The 18,317-nt window shown below is 49.5% G+C and overlaps 1 protein-coding gene across 21 annotated transcripts in view; it reads right to left on the bottom strand.

Annotated features, from left to right (window-relative positions):
* MBNL3 (muscleblind like splicing regulator 3) overlaps positions 1-18,317 on the bottom strand; it is a 100,713-nt gene that overhangs the window by 57,318 nt on the left and 25,078 nt on the right. For 16 of the 21 annotated variants that reach the window (XR_005824145.1, XR_005824147.1, XR_005824149.1 and 13 more), the window contains exon 2: positions 7,537-8,511. The exons of 3 other annotated variants lie outside the window; for them this stretch is intronic. Coding sequence is in view for 13 of the 18 variants with exons in the window: in XM_040572826.1 (XP_040428760.1) it covers positions 7,537-7,710 (174 nt within the window). In the remaining 5 variants the exon portion in view is untranslated. Of the gene's footprint in view, positions 1-7,536; positions 8,512-8,593; positions 8,660-18,317 lie in introns of those variants that run through there. 2 more of the 21 variants (XM_040572832.1, XM_040572825.1) reach the window with 2 other exon arrangements.

Here is an 18,317-nt window from a genome sequence, read left to right as displayed (position 1 = left end):
CAAAGGTAAGAGAGGAAACTACAGGCGGTTCCTCCCCTTGCATAAGGGCTGAGAGGACCATTTCCCTCTCTCAAAACCTGATTCAACAGCTCACTTCAGCACAAGGACTTCATCGCCTACCACAGTAATTCTGAACCGCTTAAAGTCAGACTTAAGTATTTCACGTAACTGGAACGTCGGTCTGGAGGGCTTTGCCCTTACAAAAGGGAAGGAAGACTCAGGAGCAGGAGATGGCATGCCATGGCCCATGCAACACTGCAATATGCCCATAAAAGGTTTCAAAATGTATGTGCTTAAGCGGACGCCGTAACTCAGAAGGGTTTAGAGTCACATCCCAAAAGAATTTCTCTCCTGCTTTTTTAGGCAACTGTGAGCAGCAGTCAGCACTTTACCATCATCTTCCCAACCAGAAAACCAAGGTTACTCTTGGCTGATATTAATAATGTAAATGCTGCTGGCTTTATCCTTTTGGGATAGTGGTTTGCTCACGCCACGGGGACAAGATCAGGACATTTTGAACTGCAGACAGGAGCAGAGGCCCCGCATTGCCAGGGCTGGCTGATGAGGAGAGGAGAGGTCAGCAGGAAAATCCCACTGTTGAATTTGCTTGGCCTGTCTCCCCTAAGAGGCTGGCCTCCAAAGTGTGGTCTCAGGACAAGTTTGTTGCCACGGCTCTGCCTTCCGACATGTTCAAGGGAAAATGCAAACACACCTGAGAAACTCTCCCAAGGAAAAGTTATAAAAAAAATAATCATGTACCTAAATGACAAAAGAAAACCACGGAGGTCCTGTGTGGCTCCTTGCACCAAGACCGCCTCAGGGGCCTAGCCCTCAAGTGCAAGTCTGCACCCACACCTCTGCCAGCCTCTGAACCTGACCCAAGGACACCACATGTGAGAGCGGCACCCCAAATTCAGGCAACTGTACACTGCCATACACAGATCTGCTCGGCATCTCCCTGACGAGTTAAATCCCGGCGTAACAGCAAGCACCAAGCTTGCCAAGCACCCGCTGCAAAGCACGTGAACTCCTGGGAAAGCAAGCACCCAAAATCCACCCTCCACAGGTATAAGAGTCTGGGGCCATTCAGGCCAAGTTGGCATACCAGGACCAACGCTTTCAGGAAGAAGTCGCCCAAACCTAATCAGTTAAGAAAGTGTGAATCTCCGGGAATCCCCAAGAAGCCCTCTACGCTAGGATGGGGTCTCGCTTCTCAGTTTCCACCAGAGCTACTTGATACTCTCAATATTTCCTCTGCTCTTCTAGCAATGAACTAAGAAGGGAGCACCCCCCCAGCGTAGCACCAAAACTAGACTATGTACAAGGAAATCTATGGACATCTTGTCTTTCTTGTCATGTTATCCTTGGACAACACCAGCTTTTTACAAGCCACATATCCTTGGAAACATCAAGGCCAAGATAAAGCATTCCCTGCTGAGGCTGCTCAGCTGCAGAAGGACCCAGTGGAGATAAGGACAGGGCTAACCCCTTCTCCCTCCATAGCGTGCCTCAAAATCACCTGCTTGCTATAAAGCACAGACAAGAGATTCCTGCCAAAGGCTCTGCCTTACATCTTTGCAAATAGCTGCAATGAATAATGCCTTCCTGCCCCTTGCTGTCCGTCACTGTTCTGCAGAGTCAGCAGGTAACACAGGTCTGTTTCCAGTTGCTTTAAGTTCCCCGTCCAGCACCTTAACAAAAAGCCAGGACCACGGGGATTTCAGCTCAGATGTTCAACTTGCTATTCAGCACCTAAGGCACACTGTCCTCCAGCTAACCCTGCTGTAGAGGTACAAACCTATGGCAGAGTAGCAAGAGGACAGCTCAGGACAGCATCCTTTTAAACCATCAGAGCAAGATTCACCAGCACACACAGGTGTGTGATGCCAGCTTCCGCTGTCAAAACCAGAGCGGTGCTTCAAGCAGAAGTGACTATTTTGAGAGAAATACATTAACAACAGCTCCTATAAATAAAAACTTAGTCTAAATACATTTCTCCCTCTTCCAGATATTTGATTCACTAGAAAAAAAAAGGCACTTAAAGCGTGCCGTAAGACTTGCAAGCATCCAGACGAGACACCGAGTGTCAACAGCATGCTGCTGCAAATCTGTCTTATCATCAAAAGCTGCCACTACACAGGTAAGTGACTTAACTGACGGGAAGTAAAGGTTTCTCACAAAGGTAACTTGGCTTAAAGTTGTTCACCTGACTTATTTGCACCTTCATCATGTTGAGCTGAGATACACAGTCAGGGTCTCCCCAGAAATATCTCTATGGCTTCGTTTGCTTTCTTCCTCTGTAAGAGTGTAACCATATGCTAAGTTTGGTGGGCGTTTTCAGTTGTTTGCCAGTTTGTAGTTTATTTCAGTTGAAAAGATTTGATTGCAAATCAGTAACAATCAGAAATAGTTCTAATGAAGTCAGCATAAAACAAGTACAAATTAGCATGAAAACTGGAAGGAACAACCGCAGGTACTCCAGCGTCAGGCCTAGACACAGTCAGCTTTTCAGGTTGCTGTGGGACTTTGAATACTATTACCAGATAGTGACCTCTTTTAGAGAGCAGAGGATTTAAACAAAACCGTATTACTGATTTCATGCATGTTCACAGACAACTTTTCTTTAGAATTTCATTGAAACACCTAGCGGCTTTATGAGTATTTTTAAAGTTGATCTCCTCAAGTCAAAATTCATAACCCTAAAACTTTCACCACACGATCTTTTTTCCTTCAAAAGCGCTCTTCAAAACTTTAATCTGCATATGGAAACACCTATTTATAAAGCAAATTCGAACAAAATAAAAAAACCACAAAGCTAGGCTTGTATTTTTTTTAAACCACGAGGCCACGATGCAGATGCCCAAACTACGAGCAATACAGATTCAAGCTTCTTTGACCACCTGGTGTGTATCACCCACATATTCTTTAAATACCACCTCACTATCTACTAATGCTCTTTCTATCAGCTTACTGCTTATCAATTTGTGTTTCAAGCAAACCTTTTTTTTTTTTTTTTTTCCTTTTTCTTCCTGCCATCCTTAGAGGCCGAAGAACACAACTAACGATTTGCTGGCCAGTGAACTAAGAAGCAGACAGGCTCATACTGCGGCTGCCTGATCCCATCTGAATAGGAAGGTTAATGACTCCATGAGCACTTGCAGACAGCCCACCACAGTGCCATGACGAGCCTTTGTAGGAACTGCCATGAGCCAGCAAACCATGTCCTGACCCTTATAAAAACCACCAGCTATGCATGGGCCAGGGCATACCGAGCCTGGGAGAAAAGCTGATGAATGAACACAAAGGGCATCTCAGTTTACAGCGACGACAGTACAGTCTTCTCCTTTGCTCAAATGTTATTTTCTACTTTAGAGCTTCTTAAACAAATGTTCCTTAGCGAAACATAACAGACTTCACGCCACCTCACCAACTAGCAGCTGGGGTTGGGGGGGGGAGGTGGCGGCAAGGTCTTCCCTCTGGAAAAGGATGAGCCCATGGTGTTGTTGTGAAATGAGTCTGCTGTTGCCTGTACCGACGTCCCTGCATGTGAAGGGCACCTCACGAAGACCACACCTTTCTTCTTCAATGGCACTGTTAAGTAATGCCCAAGTGTCCTCGCGGGACCTGCCCAGGGGGTACTGCAGGGCACTGGCCACTGCCCAGCTGCCTCTGTGCTCCCTTCTGGAACGGGGCCGGCACGGCTGCAGCTGGACTGGGTACCCCTGAGCTGCCCTTCACCGAGCAGGGCAGACTTGCCCTTCCATTCAGGCAAATTAATTCAAATAACACTGTTCCTAAAGACTAATGGGGGGGGGGGGGGAAGCGTGAGTGAGAGATCTCTTGGCATCTCATTCAAATCTGTGAACAGCTTCTCACAGGAACTATTTTTAAATTTCGTATCAATCTGCTTGAGAAAGGTTCCTTCTGTTGCCTACAAATGTGCAAACTCCCCCTTCGAAGAACCACAGTTCCAGGACAACAAGATCCAAGCCCTGCACTTACAACCTAATCAAGACCCAAATATTTCACGACCAAAGCTCTTCACAACTGCACATGGCTCCTGCAGAGCGCGTGCTGGTGAATCCCAGCGGTGCATCAACGAAGCCCCTGCATTACCTCACCGCGAGTCCTGTTTTGGTTTTTTTTTAAATGCTTACAGGTAGCACACCCTCACACGTGAGCCAACACACAGCAAAGCGTTCTGACTACTTCTGGAAGCGCTGCTGCTCTTACCACTGCGACAGAAGCAGAACTGCTGTGTGAGACTGGGGAAGGAAAAAACAAAAGAGATGCAGTAAGCGTATAGATGCTGTGCGTGACCTACCAGTGAGGTGAAACCATTGTATGCTGGGTTATCAGGAGTTCCTGTATGAACGCATTGTTCGGGCTTGAGAGGTCTGTGAGAAAAAACAAGCGGCAGCACTACACAATGGATGCAGATAAGCAACCTCTGAACAAAGCCCTGGGCGACTGCAAGACAACGGGAAAACTTATTAGCGGCAAGCATCCTATATCCTGTCTCCAATAAAGCAACACAGATGTTCGGCTAATGCAGGGCGTGAAAAGATGAAAAGAGCACTAAGCAGTCATAAAGCCCTCCGCAGGAGAGGAGAGGGTTGGTGTTCAACAGCTGTCGGAGGGGAAGAGCAATTGTGCGCACAAAGATGTGCACAGGACGGGCAGGGAAAACCTCCCTGTAACAGGTCTGAGAATGCAGCAGCGTTAACGGGGGGGCCTCAGCACAACGCTGGGCCAACCCTGGGGTGGGCCTGAGGACTGACAATCCTCCCCGCCCCGGCAGGCAGCAGCATGGTGAGAGACAAAGACGAACTTCTACGCATCGCAGCCACTATCAGGGAATAGTTACGCGCCCAGGCAGCGGAGGCGGTTACAGCTCTGGACATGCGCGTAACGCTGCCCTGGCCGCCGGTAAGGGAGGCCGCTGTTATGACCACAAGCCCCTCGATACCATTGCAAACAGGGCTGGAGCCGGGCTTGCAAGGGCCAAGAACAGAAAGACTATTGTTCGGGCGTTTAGTCACCAGGGCGGTTATCTCCGCTGGGAAACGGGCGGTGCGCGTTCACACATCCACCTAGCCACCCTTGTTAGCCTGCCACGACGGCCGGGAAAGCAGGGCTGGGAGCTGCACCCTTCAGCGGGATGGCAGAACCCGGCTCTGCCCAACGAGAGCACCTGGACCCACGGGGCTACACAGAGGGGCTGTGGGGTAGAGGAAGGAAGGGCTGCGGGGGGGAAGAGGAGGTGCAGAACTAGCCCCCCCCCCCCCAACCCCTGGCCATGTGCTGAACGGTCTGCTCTCTGCCAGCTGTAATTCCTGGGAGGCAGAGCTGCTGGCCCTCCGCAGGGCTATCGTAAGCCTGAAAAATCTGGAGAACCTGTTCCCATGAAAATTCAGGCCCCATAACTAGCGCACATTGGGCATCTGCTACTGTGTCAGGAGAGAACTGCAATGAGAACATTATTAACAGCCGGTTACAGAGGAAACAAGCTGAGCTGTAGAAGACCATACCAATAGAGACGACAGATTTTTTTTTCCTCTTTTTCCCCCTTTTCAACACGGTGTTCCCCATCGCATTCCTCAGTGCTGATGCGGGAGAAGTGCACGCTCTTGCCAGCAGCAGGGACTTGAACCTGAGCTGTGAATACCCGTGTCCTGCACATCCCGCAGCCTGAGCTGCGCAGAGGAAGAGGAAGGCGCAGCACAGAGAGCCTGGGCGCGTTACAAACACCGTGCTGCAACCAGTGCACGCGGGGAATCGCCGTGCGCTGGGCACTGCTTTCAGGGTAGTTCAGTGCCAAACCGAGAGGGGTGGCTACGCAGCGGATGCCCCCCTCAGAAAGCTGCAAGCATTGGGCAGGTGCTGCAAAGGACGTGGTAACATCGTACATGGCATTCCAGCACTCCTTTCAGTTCACAAATGAATGCTATAAAACGTAAACATATTAATCTCCTCATTCAAAATATCTGCGCTGCCACTGGCCACAATTCAAGAAGTTTCAAGGGCATAAAGAACATTACTTTTTCCCCCCTCTGATAAAGAATATTTCTGTCTCTTACTGTCAGCAGGCCAACAATGTAAATGAACATTTGAAAGTCACTGTACAACTAAGTCATTGTATACACTCAGATTAAAAAGAGCAAAACCAAATGCAAATAGGAAGCTTGAACTTCTTGGTAAAAGGGAAGAGAAGTGAAGCTATGAAGAAGCCACAAACAGTAATAAAATGGGTAAGCCCATGTTAGACCAGATCCAGTCCTGGTCTGAACCTGCACATACATAATTCCACCAGTTCTGTTAGTCATTGTGCTCGTAAAAATAAACCCAAAGCTTTTCAAGCAACAGTTGAAGTTCAAGGGAAAATTTTTAAGCTGATAAAATTTACCAGATTCCTTTTAGATATTCAAACAGGTTAATTACTCAAATCAAAACATTAAACACAATGTCAAGAGTTCTCAAAAGCAATCACTTATCCGTGACATCTCAAGGTTTTTATCATCCTAGTTAAAACACCTTTGAGGGGCCCCACTTTCAGGGGAGAGGGAAAAAAAAAAAGTTCCTTTCCAGAGACCTCCAGTGAAGTGCCCCAGAGAGTGTCCCCTGTCAACCCGCCCTGACTCACAATCTGACTATTTCAGAAGTTTTGAAAGTTACCCCTGGAACTGCGACAGTGACAAGCAACCAAGAACCATTTACTCCCTGCAAAATTGACTTTACAAAGATGATCACTAGCAAAAAGGCTCAGCTCTAACTTAGACAATACTAGCAGAACAATCATGTTTTAATATCCTTTGCAGAATGCATTTTCCCAACAACCATTTTTTCCCTGTGAGCACCACTCTCCAAATATTTTGCCTGTTCCTCATCTACAGGACAGTGGTAGAGTGCAATTGCAACTCCGTCTCCAGGAAATACACATAACGCTGATTCATTATCTTGAAATGCTGCTTTTATTTCTGCTCATTAAAAGCACATTTCAGATCCCTGCACTGAATACATAGCCAATGTGCTCTGGACACAAATTAAAGCACTGGGTTTCAGTTCTCTACTTTTCTCATTTCAGTTTCATTTGCTGCCCACACGAATTCTCCATTTCAAGGAGAACTGTATCAGACCTGAGGTACAAATCAGAAAATGCTCTGGATGAAATCCTCTTTTTCCTTCTCTCTCCCCCTGTGATCTCTGACACTTCATGCAATTGCACCTGATGTCAGACTCAATCAAAACAGAACTGCTGCAGAGTCTCCCCCCCATCACTTATTTCTACTATCACTACGATTTCTAAACAAAAAGCTGTCTGAAACTTCCAGTTTTTGAATGAGACTGAACAAAGGAAAAGCAGACTCCTGGCTAACCTAGATTTCGGGAGTTACATCCCACACCAACAGCAACCTCTCCGCAGAAACGGAACAAAACCCAGTTGTTCTATACATCCCATATCCCAGCACGCCGAGTGATTCAGAAGAGAAGGAAAGCAAGTGAGCTTAGGTAATGCATGTGTTAGACAGTCCTCACCTTTAGGGAGTCAAAGCAGGCAATAACTCGACCATTTTCCACATGGCAACTCCGTGACGGGTGGGCGAACTTGCACTCTGCATCAGACCGAGAACAAGTACCTCTCTGAAACTCTCGACACACTTCTAATGTCAGCCATTTTGTATCACGAACCAGGGAGACGTTTACAGCCATATTAAAAACAAAAATTAAAATGCAAGCAATCACACCCTTCTTTAGGGCAATATTTACTGCTGATCTTTTTTTTCTTTTTTTTTTTAAAAAAAGGGTAAAAAAGTGAATTCAAGTTAAACGTGAAGAAATAACTAACTTGTTGCTTTGGTAGAACTCCTATTCATCAGCACTTAGGTTTTCATTTAAGTCAAATCGTGTTTGTTTAAACAAGAATTAAACATAAAGCCAATCATAAAATAGAAATCTTATCAGAACAACTGAAAATCAAATTAGAGGCCAGCTCCTAAAAGTGCAATTGTAGAAGTTAAAATATAAGTGTTATATTTTGTGCCACTGCCTAAGTTACTTGAAAATAACTGGCAGACTTTCAAAAGAATTCTGTGCTCTCCAGTTAATGGTTTCAATTATTCTTGCAAAAAGCATATGCTGCTGGCAGCACTTCAGTTTGTGGAATGGTCTCGGTCCTTAGGGGGAAAACTTTTTTTTTTCCTTCTTTTTCTTGCTTCTAAAAATTACGGTTCACGAGCATCAAAACAAGCAGAAGGATGTTAGATTTTTTTTTTCTCCTTTTTTAAAATATTTGCTACATACTCGGGGAAGAAAAATGGCTGAGCAAACTGTGTGTAAATGGGGAGCAAAAAAAAAAAAAAAAAAAAGGAAGAGGATGGATGAGTTGCCGTCAGGGTATGAACTGCAAGCAACGCCAAATTAAAAAGAAAGGGGGGCGAAGGGGGAAGAGAGAGGCAGCCCTAGACAGAAATCCAAGCAGCGGTGGCTTCAGGAAAGGCACTTTTCAGCAACCTGCAGGAAAAAGAGAAATAGAATCAGCTACAACAAGACAATCGCCCCCTTTCCGAACTCGAGCCGTAAGCAGCAGCCGTACTCGCTGGCGAGGGGCTCCCCAGGCACTGGCAGTGCGGCACCGCGCAGTCAGCCATTGTAGATGAAAAGGGCATTTCCCACATGAAGCTGCGCATGGGAGGAGGAAGCAACCAATTACATTTACTGTTGCAGCAGAAGGTCTGGGCGGCCACCCAATAAAAGGGAAGGTTTCACATCGATCTCTTCTGGCAGACGTTCATTTTTGTGCCCGCTGCACAGAAAATGCCTTAGCCCGACGCCGCCGGCACCACCAGGACACGGCTCGGCGTCGGGCACTGGGCACCGGGCACCGCTGGCTGCTGCCAGCCCCGCTGGGCCACCGCCCGCCCGCCCACGCACCCACCCACCCAGCGACCCCGGTGGGCACCCCACGCCCCGACACCCGTGGCTGCGACCCCCCGACTGCCTGCGCGCCTCCGCCAAGAGGAGGCCGGCCGGGAGCGGCACCAGCGGGCAGCCCTCCCAGACAAAGGAGGAATATTTCGCCGCTCGGTCTTTCTCGATATGTGTATTTTTTCCATTTGTCTTCCCCCCTCCTTCCCCCTTCTGTAGGAAGCGTGCTGGCAGGAAGAGCAGCCGGTGGCTCTCTTGTATACAAAGCAGAAGGAGCTGCTACAGCTCAGCCCGCCGACTGCTCTGAGGTGCTGCGTTTAACCCGTTGCTGGCGGCGGCGCTGCCCCAGCAGCGGGCCGGGACGCCCCCTGAGCACAAACTACCAGTTCACGTGCCTTCTGTAAATTCGGAACCTGCAGAACAAAAAGCAAACCTGACGGGGAAACTTGAGCCACGCGCAAGGGGAAAACATTAACTCGCTGTTCACAGCCGTACTTCTCTGCGAGACTAAAGACAGCTCTGATTGCTCCCATCCCAGCAACTTGCGTTATACAGCAAGCAATTCCCAGAACGTCCCTGTTCAAGGTGTCCTTGGCATCCACCGAAACGTTAAGCCATCCGTAAGAGTTTTCCGCTCTCATATTTGAGGTACCACCACCATCTGATAGGACCGGGCTGCTTCTGAGTCCCCCAAATCCAGCCCTTCATCCTCCTGAAGCGCTGCCGTTCCCCCTTGCAGCCACTTAACGGGTGCAGCGTGTTGCTCGTGTGACCGCTATTAAGACTTCAAACTTCTGCAGAGGAGCCTTCAACTACAAGAAAAGGAAGCTTAAATTCCTCTTATTATTGGTGTGTTGTTGCAATTACGCTGATTGGTAACTGAAACCTACTGGAGCTGGAACAGTCAAACAATGCTACCGAGGAAGGAGTGTGGGAAGATGCTGTCATCAGCTGTAGGGGGTGGGGCAGGGAGGCTGTTTGATTCATGGATTGAATTATTTCACATTAAAAACAACATTGGCTAAACCTACGCTACAAGTATTGTCTAGGCTAATTAGAGTCAAGTTCATAACAGAAACTGCCCAGACCTCTGCGTTCAGGACGGCACCCTCAGCACAACGATTCAGCGAACCCATGCTTCTGGAAAGACCTCTGCATTTTTGCACATCAGGTGGGGAACAGACTGCAAAGATCAGATTTGCTAGGCATGTTTTAAACTTCAAAGCAAAGGAAAAAAGCGTATCTAGCCACGCTCACGTCTTCTGGGTTTCGTAAGAAACAGAGATGCTCTCAATCGATTCTGATTTTGCGAGTGGGGCAAATCTATACATGAATCCCCCTCGCTGATCTCTGGGCTCCCAGTCCAAATGAGCTCAGCACACAGGAAAAGCTGTGCTAAAGCTTTGTGCGGAGAGCTAGGGACAGGCTGGGTGCAGCTCTTCAAAACGAGCCAGAACAGGTCAAATATGGGTGGGGATTAGAAGGAATGCTCTCAGGAGCTGTTCCGAGCAGACTGAAATCTTGTGGATGAGCTGCCTGTTCCGCAGCCTCACACTCCTGGGGAAGCGAGGCTCTGAACTTCACGCAGCTACGGCCAGGTGTACAGGCAGCACTGCAACTGCCACTTCCTAGCACCTTCGCCCTGAGAAATCCCTACGGCCACAACAAAGGAAACGTTCACCTTGCCGTCGCCCGCGTAACTCAGGAACACACGTGTGCACGCACGGGCTTTACAGGCACACGGGTACACGCGTGCAGTAAGCTGCTCTGAGAATCCTCGCAATGAGGAGAAGCGCGTTAATGGAAGGTAAGTCACGTGAATCCTAGGAAACGCTAAGCTACGGAGACCAAAACACTCAGATACACGTGACACGACTGATGTTTTCTCTTCCAACCGTTACGGAAAAAAAAAAACACACTACGAAGAAACACTTGTTGATGTTCTGCTGATGGAAACAGAAAGGGGACCCCTGCCCCACGCCCTGCAGAAGAGCACAACGGTCTGCTCAACAGGCAAGAGCAGGACACAAGGAATACTCGGTGCCACGGGAACCACCCAGCTCTGCAGGCGGGCAGACCGCCATCTCAGACCCTAGCACGAGGGCTCCTGTACTGGGGGAGCTAAATAAATCACGTTAATACCAGGACATCGGTTCTGCTGCCTGCTTGACGAAGGGGAAAGCACAGGCGAGGCGCACGCTGCCCCGGCTCGCTCGCTTGTTACGCGCTCAGGAGAGCGCACACGCTTCACTCCGAGCACACCGACAGGCTGGCTGGGAAGGAGAGAGCTGAAGCCTGTACCTAAGTGCTCTGCTGAATCGGGGCCTAAATAAATGAATCTGGTTCCCAGGTTTATTGAGGCCGGGAGAGCAGCAAGCGCAGACAGAAGTCATCGTGTTCAGGCTTACGCGCTCGCGGCCCAGAGGAGCACGAGCTAGGATTTTCCGCAAGTCAACAAATACGGTTCTGTCAATGTTTGGATTATTGCAAATTCCCTCTCCATGTGGCCATGGGAAAAGCCTAAAACGTGTGCTTTCTAGGCTGACATCGCACAGAGCCTTCGTAACACTGCAGTGAGACTCCGTGCAGGCAGCCAGAAGATAAAAACATCTGACAGAAACCCACCCCTGACGCTACGGAGTTTCACTTCCCTGCGTTTCAACTCCTGGCAGCAAACAATTGCAACCATTCTCACCGCGATACATCTTTACAACGCTGTATTACCCTTTTTTTTGGAATTGGCATTTCAGTCACTTTGTTCTCCCACTCACTTCAAACAGGAGGAATAAAAGCATCCATGCCAAAACCAACATAACAAGGTTACAAAGTAGCTCCACAAAACACTGGTTTCGTTAGCTTGCAGGAAATACAACAAAGGGTAGGTGCTGCCTTTTGAACCCTTCCCAGCGCTGCTGCTCAGCAAGCCAGATTTGTCTGGCAGAGCTCAGCTCCTCCACTACCAGACGGACCGACCCCGTTGCAACTGCAGCAGCAGCAAAGCTGGAGAAAAAAAAGCAGCAAAAGAGAGACAGGCCAGTGTTTTTTTTATCCCTTTAAGGAAACAATAACCCTAGCGCCCCTGCTCCAGGGCCTCTTGCTGGGCCAGGCGCTAATTGCCTGAAATGCAGCAGGCCAGGGGCTTGCTCCAGACGTCAGACCCAGTCCTGCGGCTACCGAAGGGAACAGGACAAGGGCAGTGCGATGAGCGAAGGTCACACCGGAGCTTGCCTCTGGCAGGACCGAGATGCCCTCGCCGCTTGAGGTAACGTGAGGACAAGCGTATTCACTCAACGGTTGAACTCCTCCTGCTTTCCACGAAACCGATCCCCTTCCACTGCCACCCCCCGTGGACGTCAGCTCATGAGCATGCTTCCTGACAGCCGGGTTCGGAGATGGTTATTTATGCGACAGGGTGGATTCAAGCAGCTTCCATGTATAAATGATGCTATTTAAGGAGCTGGGGCGGTCTCCCCCACACCGCCCCCCCTTTTTTCTGTGTTTTTTTGTTTGTTTGTTTTCTCCTGCAGAAATACAAAAGTGACTCAGGAAAAGCAGCAAGGTGGGGTTCCATATTAATTGTCCCTCAACGATTTCCAGGTCATGACTGCTCAGCTGAGAAGCAGAAGTGCTTTCATCCAAGCTGACAGCCCTGGTGAGGGAGAACGGCAGCTATCTCCCTTCAGCTGAAAGGAGCCAGGGCAGACAGTGAGGGGGCACTGGAGCTTTCTCAAAGCCAAGCTCCAGCGGTGTTTTCTTTGCTGCAGCCAGCACTCTCCATGCTCCTTTCCTCAACATGAGCCACCAGCACTTACCAGAGGAACGAAGGACACGTTCCCATGAGCCTGAGCTCGGCTCTGTGCCGCCAGACAGCAGCACACTTTCCGCAGTTCTGCGACTTGCTGTCCCTGAAAGCTCAGACCAAGCCAGCCTGGATGGGTAAATACCTTGTTTCACTGCAGCAACAAACCTTGCTCTTCAGCCAGCAAAACTCTGTTTGTTTTTTTTTTCCTATGGCTTTTTCCTCAAAGAACTAAATTCATCTGACAGCACAAGTGACACCGTCACTCTTCAGCCCTTGCACCTGTAGATGATTCTGGAACCTTGGCGTTTCACTGCACTCTGACGGGTGCAGAGAAGCTTAGGGCACCACTCCCGCCTCCTTGGGTAAGCCGGGATGGTGAAACCCCTCCTTCACAGGCTGAAGCGGCATGATTTCAGCGACAAAAACATATCTTCCAAATAAACGACGTGTTCCTGGAAATACTGCATGGCAAAGAGAAACAGGAACAATAAAAATAGCACGTTGAACTATTTTGTTCTGAAAGAGAAACAAAGGCCTTCAGAACACTGCTACCATCCAACAGGATTTTCGCATACCCATAGAAAACCAAGCCTGAGCATCTTCCCCAGTGCTTTCTTTCTCCTCCACTTTCACAGCAGGAATAAAGAAGGACATGGGAAGCTGCATCTTGTTCTTCAGGGGAACCAAAAGGGCACAGCCAAAGACAAGATTTTGCTGGGGAGTGCCGCACTGGCACATTTAATGGCAGTCATGCATGACAAAAGGTAAGCCACATCGTTTGCAGGGAGCTTTCACAGTCGGTGAGGGGAAAAACAAAAAATCATGTATCTTCATTCAGGGCCTACCAAGCCAGGAACACGATGACATTAGTTCAGTTGTCTGACATCAAAGAAATTCAGTTTGAGCCTCACAAGAGCCCATGGCAAGTGAGGCATTGCCATGACCGGATCACAGAGCAGCTCTGCTTCTCTTGGGAGTGGTTCACAAGTGGAACTGGCAAGGCTGTACCACAAAAATAAGCCCCGTAAGAACAAGGCACGGATCCTCCACTACTGAAGTCCAGATTAGCAGGGCTCTTACCCTACACCCCATAAAAATCAGCAGCATTCAAGCTGCTGTAGACTCAAATTCCTGTGCCAGTGCCAGCAGCGTGTAGGCAGCGGGCCGGGTGCCACCCCCGGGCCCGCACACCCCGTGTGCTAGGAACAGAGGGATCGGCTTCCCAACAGCTCCTGCTCCTTGCCTCTGCACTTCACGGGCTGCAGGATACAGTCTGAAGAAGGTCCATGTATTTTCTGCCACCTGCAAGAGGTATTTTTTGCTTTCAAATAAGAAAATATTCTGTTTATCGCTCTGGCTCTTATACTTTAAAGCAAACACTTTAGGAGCTCAGTAGACACTTTGAATATTTCCTTTGTGAACAGTCTGTACCTGGACACTTTCTCCCTCAGGGAACAGTTTACTTAATTTACGGTAGACCTTCGTAGCTAGTAAAAAAGAGAAAAAAAAAAAAAAAAGACTTTTTTTCCTTCTACCAGTTAAACAGAAAGAGCAGATTCTCTACTGTGGCCACGCATGGAAAGTTTCCGTTCAAGGCCTAATGGCAGACGCTGGGGGCCACGAATCACCAAGGATCACACTGTGTGCCCAAGAGCCAGCTTCAGCCCTCATTGCTGTCTGTTCAGAAAAGGACAGACAAACCCAGAAACCACACACACAAATAAAACGCCCCCCAACGCTGCTGCAACGCAAAAGCCTCACTGACAGGACACAAACCAACGACAGAAGTGGCTGTGCACGACAGCCGGATGCTTGGGCGTGTAAATACCACGCTCAAAGAGCCACCAACAACTCAGCCCTGTTGCCCCACACTCACTCACGTCTATGGCTTGGAGCAACCTTACAGGGTGTGGGTTACCAAGTCACGACCTCTACGGAAAGAGCAGCATGAGGAAAATCCTCCCGTTCCTCAGCGGCTGCAGTTGCACAAATCGCACCTTGGAAAGCTTGCCAGGAAGCACCTTGCTAAAGGATTTATGGCACCCCAGAAGACAGACGTGGTGCTCTGCAGGGACAACAGTGCTTTGTGCTGGTGTCCTCGGGAAAATGGATCATCCATCGCTGGCCTCTGGATGCTACACGCTGCTCATAACGGCTCTGGCACGACCTAGGCTGACCTAGGCACTTCTCTTACTGGGAGAAGGACAAAAAAAACATCAGATAAAATAAAGCTCTGTGAGGGAGGGAAGTGCTTCAGTGCAGAGAAAAATATAAATAAACTTTGGGAACTTTACCCTCCATGACACACATGCAATTCTTCGCATTTAAAACCTGCAGCAAACAATCACAGGCAAAATAATTGCCAAATCTAATGAAACATCTGGGGGAAAAAAATTGTTTCTGAAATCTATCATTCTTCCCTGTGGTGCTCCTACTCCCTCAGCCACCTGAAATCCTCATAATCCATTTTTCTTCATCACCAACCTCCACCACCTCCTGTCCAGTTCAAGTCCAAAGAACACCTCTCCCCTTCGCTCCTGCAGGACTAGCTCTTCTCCAAAATGCTTCCACAGGCAAAAGGCTTACAGCTATTTGCCGCTATCTGCCGGGAAATTCTAAGACAAAAAGGTATTACAAACGCATTGCAGTTTAAGGATCTTTTTTGTTTATTTGTTTGCCTCTGAACAAAGCGAGAGAAGCTACCGTGCTGGACCCGCACGCGTGCCTAGCAGAACAAATGCCTTTCCACAGGGTGTTTCGGGGCCACATGCGGTACAGTGGTTCAAAGGAAACTTCTCCCTGCTTTGCTGAATAGGTTTACTGTTAGAAATAGCAACCCCACCACCACAGTCATCTTTGTTCTTGCGGGCTTTTGCTTTCCTCCTATCAGCTTATTTGGGACCAGGTGGAGGACAGGACTGTGGTGCTCTCTGCTACGAGTGATGGAGACTGCCTGCGCCCCGAGGTGAGATACGGGTGTTCCCCAGGGATGCTCTGCTGTGCAGGCAGTGAACCGGGAGCGTTGCTCAAGCATCGTTCCAGCACACGGGAGGCAGCTTCCTGGGACCAAGGGCCAGGGAGCACGTTAGAGCAAGGTGCTTAACCCAAAAGCAGCATTTCCTCTGTTGCACAGAAAACAGCCGGCATGCTGCTGTGAGCTGGTGCTAAAATCCCCTCCACTGCCAGCACCGCTAGGAAGGGGTTAGGACCACAATTACACCATCTGCAAACGCAAAAAAAAGAAAGGGAAAAAAAAAAAAGTTGGCAGGGATCTCTGGAGGTCAGCTAATCCACACCCCAGCTCAAAGCACAGCCAGCTTCAGAGGTAGATGCTTCCATCTCCAAGCACAAAGAGAGATGTCGCACACAAAGAGAGCTCAATTGAGTCAAACAGATTTACAGAGGAGACGGGAAAGGCCAAGGCTCATTAAGGCTTGTTCCCCACCACGTAATCATAAGAAATAGGATCAAGCAGATGTATCCCACAATCTATCTGATTATCCTGCTCAGTGCTCAAGAAACCCCCAAGGTCCTTGCCAATCAGCTAAGTGTCCGCGCGTGTTTGGGCAGGCCGACAGGGACACGGCTGACGGGAAGGAATCCCTTTACTGAATTGCCCTTTGTGGGATTCTGCTGGCAACAGCAACCTACGAGCCCTTCCTAAGCTTCGAGCACGGCCGTAGCCCCTCAGCCAGACAATGCATGCCACGAAAGAGCAGAAGTACTGAAATACGAGGCCGGTTCGGTCGTTCGGAGCGCTGCACAGAAGGCCTCGAGCTTCAGGAAGGCAGCAGCCCTACCGCACGGGGCGGGCTCGGCAGGTCTGGTGCCCCACGGGTGCCTCTGCCCACGTGCACGGCCCCGCGCCTAAAACATTCCCACTGCGCAGCCCCGCTGCTCCCCTCTGACCCAGGGGACGGCCTGCTGGGTGCCAGCACCGTGCTCCCCGGCACAGCCGCCGGGTCTCCTCCCCAGGCTCAGCGCTGACGGCCCACTGCACGGGACGGCCACGGGGAACGACGACTTGCACACCTGCGACACCGAGGGGCGGCGGGTCTTGCAGGAGGGAGGCGAAGCCTCCTCACAAGAAAGAGCTGAGGAAAAATGCTGCAGGGTCAGCACAGTCGTGGCTACGGCTAGCCCGCTCCGGACTTGCCAATTATGCCGAGCCTGGTGCTCCAGGAGACGGATTTTCTCCAAGAGGCAAACCACTGCCTCCAGGGGAATAACAGGGAGGCATCTCCCTTTCAGGTCTCGTGCTGCACCTCCTCAAAGTAAAATGTGCTCTCACACGCACTCCCCCCCCACGTAGATTCACACAGTAACACGTTAGCTGTGCCCGACCTGGTGAAAACAGGTCTGCAGAGAGAGGACACAGCCACTTGGACAGCGGTTTGAATGCTCCCAGCTGGAGGAATTCGCAGAAAACAAAAAATAGTTTTTCTTTTGGCATTCTTTGTACTGAGCGCTTGGATAAGCCGTAAGTAACCTGGCAGCGAACCAGTTTGGTACAAACACAGAGCACCAGAACACAATGCAGTCATCACAAAGCCATTGCTCTGGGCCAGACAGTAATTTTCCCCTTCGCACAGGGCAGGCCTCCAAAGTCTTTATGCTACTACATTCAAGTCCATCCGAATTACACGACGCGTTATAAAATGAGGAGCCATGCGCAATGATGACCGTACCTGTCACTTCTGAGCTACACGGAAGGGCACAAAGCATAGAAAGGTACTGAAGAATCATTTGTGAAATGATTCGGGACCCAGGAAAAGGAAAGCCTTGAATTATTCCTCAGCTCAAACCTGTAACAGCATCTTCAGGTAGCAAATCAAATATGCAATGACAGAAGGAAATGGAAAGAGAGGCAACAAAAGCATCCAAGATAATTAGGATAATTTCTTTCAGGATTGAAAAAAACATAGAGGAGATCAGGAAAAGCAAACATACCAACAGCTAAGGGCTTACTTTCCACTTCCAAGTGCTAGCGAAAATCTGGAGCAGCCTCGTCCCAAAGCCCCAGAGGCGTTATTTTCACACCTGTTGTCACAGGAAAGGTGCTCTAGTCTGCAAGTGCCAGACTCCGGAGACAGAGCCCCAAACCCCACCTCAGCCACGGGCGCCAGCAGGGACACCGGACAAGTTGCTCAATCTCTCTGCAAATGGAGGCTGTTACTTCCTTATCCCCGCCACGACGCCTGGCACGTGAAACCCAGGAACAGCAACTGGGCATTAAGAAATGCCTACGGAAAAGGCTGTGCAAGTACAAGATGAAGCGATCTCTCGGACCCCATGGCCATTACAGCGTGAAACAGGATATAGAAAGGGAGGAGGGGAAGCACGCACACACACCTGCCCCATTAATCCAGCAGGCTGCAACAGGATGAAAGGCATGTCCAACAGCTCCAGTCTTGCTTGCACAGCAATAAACACCCCGCTGGCATGGCAGGGAAGCACTGCTGCAGCACACGTGGGGGGAAGAGCCAAGCCGAGAGGCACGTGGAAGGTTTAGGTGCCAGTTTTGGAAGTGTACTTCTGGCATCCAGTGCCACCTGCTCGGCTAGGCCCCAGGGGCTGCCCGCCTGGTGTT

The sequence above is a fragment of the Cygnus olor genome, chromosome 13, assembly GCF_009769625.2.
Source record: "Cygnus olor isolate bCygOlo1 chromosome 13, bCygOlo1.pri.v2, whole genome shotgun sequence".
Lineage (NCBI taxonomy): Eukaryota > Metazoa > Chordata > Aves > Anseriformes > Anatidae > Cygnus > Cygnus olor.
The sequence above is the reverse complement of the archived record's forward strand: the minus strand, read 5'-3'. Positions and strand labels throughout refer to the sequence as shown.